The sequence below is a fragment of the Salvelinus namaycush genome, unplaced genomic scaffold (genome assembly GCF_016432855.1).
Source record: "Salvelinus namaycush isolate Seneca unplaced genomic scaffold, SaNama_1.0 Scaffold5, whole genome shotgun sequence".
Taxonomy (NCBI): Eukaryota; Metazoa; Chordata; class Actinopteri; order Salmoniformes; family Salmonidae; genus Salvelinus; species Salvelinus namaycush.
The window spans coordinates 649,158-654,697 of NW_024061197.1; the positions used below are offsets into that span (position 1 = coordinate 649,158).

General features: G+C 47.3%; 1 protein-coding gene across 1 annotated transcript in view; it reads right to left on the minus strand.

The window, feature by feature from the left end:
- LOC120041651 (stonustoxin subunit beta-like) overlaps nucleotides 1-1,998 on the minus strand; it is a 54,250-nt gene extending 52,252 nt beyond the window's left edge. Inside the window, exons 1-2 of the mRNA XM_038986518.1 lie at nucleotides 1,936-1,998; nucleotides 525-807 (exon numbers count right to left, since the gene is read on the minus strand). Of these exons, the coding sequence (XP_038842446.1) occupies nucleotides 525-807; nucleotides 1,936-1,998 (346 nt within the window). The remainder of the gene's footprint in view (nucleotides 1-524; nucleotides 808-1,935) is intronic.
- Nucleotides 1,999-5,540: the final 3,542 nt, after the last annotated feature.

The following is a 5,540-nucleotide window of genomic DNA, read 5'->3' on the forward strand; positions in this document are numbered from 1 at the left end:
TAAAAGTAATACATAAGAGGAAAGAGAGGTAATTCACAAGAGTTAGGTCTGTTGATGAAAGAAGAGAGAGGGATGGAGGAGAGTAATTAGAAAAAAGAGAGTGATTGAGAGGGAGGAGGAGGGGGAGAGTGGATGTAGGGGAGGAGAGAGAGTGGGATGGAAGAGGATGGAGGAGAGTGGGGATGGAGAGGGAGGGAGGAGAGTGGATGGATGGAGTTCGTGTTGAAGTAGATTTGATGTAGCTTTATGCTACTTTAGATTTTTCTTCTCGCTTGTGATTATCTGGTATAGTGAGATTTAGATTAGGGAGCGCTTTGCTGGGATTGAGTTATTCTCTTTTCTGGTTGTCTTTCGTCCTCTCTTTTCTGTAGCTTTCTTCGCATTTGCTACCGTTTCTTTCTCACTCGTATTCTTCTCTTTTTCTTTCTTTTCTTTCGGCCGCGCTTGGCGTCTCGTCTTCTTTTCTCTTTTTCTTTCTTTTCCTCTTCTCGTTTCCTTTCTCGTTCTGTCTCTTTCCTCTTTGCTTTCTGGCTGTCGTCTGCTCTTTTCTTTCTTGTCCTCTTTAGCGTGTCTGCCTGGCTCCTCGGTCTTCTTTTCTGGCTTTTCTGGCTCTGTCTCTGGGCCTGTTCCTGGCCCTCGCGGGCGAGTTTCTGTCCTGTGACTCGCTGGCGCTGTGTCTTTCTCGTGTCCGCGGGCGCTGGCTGGCGCGGGCGCCGGGTTGGCGCGGCGGGCGGCACGGGAGGTGGCTGCTTCGGTCTGCCGGGCGACCGTGGATTGAGCGGGAGACGTCCTGGCGCGGGCTCGTGACTGGGGTCAGGGGAGGAGAGGTGAAGTGGATGGAGAGGGAGAGTGTGTTGTGTATGAGGAAGCAAAGAAAGAGAGCGTGAGAGAGAGCGGTGGAGAAAGGGAAGTGAGCGAAAGCAAGCAGCAAGTCCAGCGAGGAGGGAGGGAGGGAATGTGGGAAAGGGGGAAAAGATGTTCATGCAGTCTCCTGGGGGCTGGGTGCTGAAGGGGTGTGAGGATGGAGGGAAGGAGAGGAGGAGGGAGGCCGAGTTTAGCTACTTTCTGTCTGAGAATTCGATAGCTATGGTCTGCTGTACTGGAAGTACAATACTGCAGCACGGCTAGCATCTCTCTTAGCATCTCTAACTTAAATACAAATGGATTAACATTCTACTTTAGCATCTTAAAGCTAAACTGAATATGATTTTCAAACATAGCCGTTAGTCATTGTCCAACTATAATCAATAGAGGACTTAGCATTTAGTCCCAATGGACATCATCGGGTGGTCCTCGATGTCACCGTGCTAGATTCACACATTTTGTAGGGAGACGGCACAGACACTCCTATCTTTCCCTCCTCTCCTGCTCCACCTCATCTTCCCCTCTCGCTCTCTCTACTCTCTCGTTTCTCTCTCGTCTCTCTTCTCTCTTCTCTCCCGCTCTCTGACTCGCTCCCATCTGCTTCACACAGCTCCATCCCCCCAAACCCAAGGATTCTCCCTCTCTCTCTCTCTCTCTCTCTCTCTCTCTCTCTCTCTCACTCTCATCTCTCTCCCGCTTCCTCTGACTCGGCTCCCTCTGCTTCACCACCGCTCCAATCCCCACCCAAACCAGGATTCTCCATCTCCTCTCTCTCTCTCTCTTCTCTCTCTTCCTCTCTCTCTCTCGCTGCTCTGATCTGACTCGCTTACCCTCTGTCTTCATACACGGCTCCGAGGTCCCCACTCAAACGCCAAGGATTCTCCCTCTCCTCTCTCTATTCCGTCCTCTCTCTCTCTCTCTCCTCTCTCTCGTCCTCGCTCTCTCGTCCTGTGCGATATTTGGTTGTCCTTTTTAGGAGAAGAGGGATGCTTGTTTCATTCTCTGTTTGTAAGGACTCTTTTTGATGCTGTAGACTTGAACCCGTTTGTGTGCTGGTTACTTTTGCCCTACCTGTGGAGGATCCCGGTAGTCAGCCAGCCTCTGGAGCGTGTGTAGCCCAGCCGCAGCCACCATGCTGGGCTTGGATGTGTGTGAGTTTGGGGGTCAGGTTCTGGAGCTTCTCTGGCTAACCATGTGTTACCAAGGTAACAACACTGCCTTTTATGCTGTTTTACCTGTCTGTGTGTGTGTGTGTGTGTGTGTGTGTGTGTGTGTGTGTGTGTGTGTGTGTGTGTGTGTGTGTGTGTGTGTGTGTGTGTGTGTGTGTGTGTGTGTGTGTGTGTGTGTGTGTGTGTGAGCTGTGTCAGATGCCCGATCAGCTGTATAGATTAGTGTTATTGTAGTGTGTGTGTGTGTGTCTTTCTGTCAAGTCTGTGCACTGTAGATTATTTTCTTGTGTGTGTGTGTGTGTGTGTGTGTGTGTGTGTGTGTGTGTGTATGATCAGTCTCTAGGTGGTTGGAGATGGTTTTATGTTTGATATGATAAGACAAGCCAAAGGTGGTCCATATTGTATTGATCCTGTGTCCTTTGTGGTGTGTGTCTGTTGTAATTACATGTCTCAGGTCTTGTTGTATCAGGGCTTTTCTGTTCACGCACTCCTGGTTGTCTGCCAATTGGGCGTATGTGTGTCTGTTAGCTGAATGATGTCACCCGCATTTACCATACCCCCCCCCTGTCAAAAGTGATGGATGAGATTGTGTGTGAGTGGGGGGGGGGGGGCGACACATGTTACACTGAGTGAATCAATTAGACGGCATGTTCTCCCCAAGGTGTTGGTGTAGATGGGTTGGTTCTGTATGTGTGTAGGTGCGTTGGTTCTGTGTGTGTGTGTGTTGTGCTGTCTGTTGTAATTACATGTCTCAGGTCTTGTTGTATCAGGGCTTTTCTGTTCACGCACTCCTGGTTGTCTGCCAATTGGGCGTATGTGTGTCTGTTAGCTGAATGATGTCACCGCATTTACCATACCCCACCCCCTGTCAAAAGTGATGGATGAGATTGTGTGTGAGTGGGGGGGGGGGGGCAGACACATGTTACACTGAGTGAATCAATTAGACCACATGTTCTCCCCAAGGTGTTGGTGTAGATGCGTGCATTGGTTCTGTATGTGTGTAGGTGCGTTGGTTCTGTGTGTGTGTGTGTGTGTGTGTGTGTGTGTGTGTGTGTGTGTGTGTGTGTGTGTGTGTGTGTGTGTGTGTGTGTTGTGTGTGTGTGTGTGTGTGTGTGTGTGTGTGTGTGTGTGTGTGTGTGTACTCCGCCCCGTTGCCTCCTGAGTGTATCCAGTAAAATGCACTGGCTCATGTAATGAAGGGAAATGAGAGACAGAGACTAATATCCTCCCTACGACATACAGTATTACAACCAACCTACTACTGTGTGTGTGTGTGTGTGTGTGTGTGTGTGTGTGTGTGTGTGTGAGAATGTCAGTGTGTGTTTGTGAGCACCTGCCTGTGTGTGTGTCAGTGTGTGTTTGTATGTGAGAGTGTCAGTGTGTGTTTGTGTGTCAGTGTGTGTTTGTATGTGAGAGTGTCAGTGTGTGTTTGTGTGTCAGTGTGTGTGTGTGTGAGAGTGTCAGTGTGTGTTCGTGTTTGTACCTGAGGGGACTCCTAGTAATAAAGGGGGGACCCCCCTCCATCTCCTCCTCTCTGTTTGAGGCCGTCATTGTAAATAAGAATTTGTTCTTCATCGACCCTTCGCTAAGCCCCGCCCCAGAACCAATCGCAACATTCCAATGGACAGCAACTGCCGTGGAGTCCGACAGTCCGCCACTTCGGACAAGGCAGTGAGGGTTATGACAAAACAAAGAGTTTTCTTTAAGAGATAATGGGTTTAAATGTGTAAATAGTTGAACAGTGCACCAGGGGTAACTGTGATTCCTGGTCTGTTGATGAACTATTATGTTTTAATACTTTTGTTACATCGTTGCTCAGCTGGTTAGCTAGCTCACTTAAAATAACGTGTTTTCTCAAAATGTACACTGAACAACAAAAAATTCACGCAAACATGTAAAGTGTTGGTCCCATGTTTCATGAGTTGAAATAAAAGATCCCAGAAATGTTCCATACGCACAATAACAGCACTATGTTGACCGGGGCAGCTCTAGCAGGGCAGACATTTAACTAACTGACTTGTTGGAAAGGTGGCATCCTATGACGGTGCCACGTTGAAAGTCACTGAGCTCTTCAGTACGGGTCATTCTACTGCTAATGTTTGTCTATGGAGATTGCATGGCTGTGTGCTTGATCTTGTACACCTGTCAGCAACGGTTGTGGCTGAAATAACCAAATCCACCCATTTGAAGGCGTGTCCACATACTTTTGGTAATATATTGTATCTGTGACCAGATGCATATCTGTATTCCCAGTTATATGAAAATCCATAGATTTGGGTCTAATTTATTTATTTCAATTGATTGTAATTGTTGCATGTTGCGTTCATATTTTTGTTCAGTACATGTTAGCTAGCTAAGTTAGCAATGGTATCAATACAACTGCCATCTGTTGTTTTAACCTGTATTTAACTAGGCATCAGGATATGATTTAAGAGCGCTACTTAGCTCCGAATGTGGTTATAGCTCTGAATGCTGACAGTGAACTCAGAGCCATATTACACATGTCATTTTACCAGGTTCCCTCCAAGCAGGCCACCACAACATATTACACATGTCATTTTACCAGGTTCCCTCCAAGCAGGCCACCACAACATATTACACATGTCATTTTACCAGGTTCCCTCCAAGCAGGCCACCACAACACATTACACATGTCATTTTACCAGGTTCCCTCCAAGCAGGCCACCACAACATATTACACATGTCATTTTACCAGGTTCCCTCCAAGCAGACCACCACAACATATTACACATGTCATTTTACCAGGTTCCCTCCAAGCAGGCCACCACAACATATTACACATGTCATTTTACCAGGTTCCCTCCAAGCAGACCACCACAACATATTACACATGTCATTTTACCAGGTTCCCTCCAAGCAGACCACCACAACATATTACACATGTCATTTTACCAGGTTCCCTCCAAGCAGGCCACCACAACATATTACACATGTCATTTTACCAGGTTCCCTCCAAGCAGACCACCACAACATATTACACATGTTATTTTACCAGGTTCCCTCCAAGCAGGCCACCACAACATATTACACATGTCATTTTACCAGGTTCCCTCCAAGCAGGCCACCACAACATATTACACATGTCATTTTACCAGGTTCCCTCCAAGCAGGCCACCACAACATATTACACATGTCATTTTACCAGGTTCCCTCCAAGCAGGCCACCACAACATATTACACATGTCATTTTACCAGGTTCCCTCCAAGCAGGCCACCACAACATATTACACATGTCATTTTACCAGGTTCCCTCCAAGCAGGCCACCACAACATATTACACATGTCATTTTACCAGGTTCCCTCCAAGCAGACCACCACAACATATTACACATGTCATTTTACCAGGTTCCCTCCAAGCAGGCCACCACAACATATTACACATGTCATTTTACCAGGTTCCCTCCAAGCAGACCACCACAACATATTACACATGTTATTTTACCAGGTTCCCTCCAAGCAGGCCACCACAACATATTACACATGTCA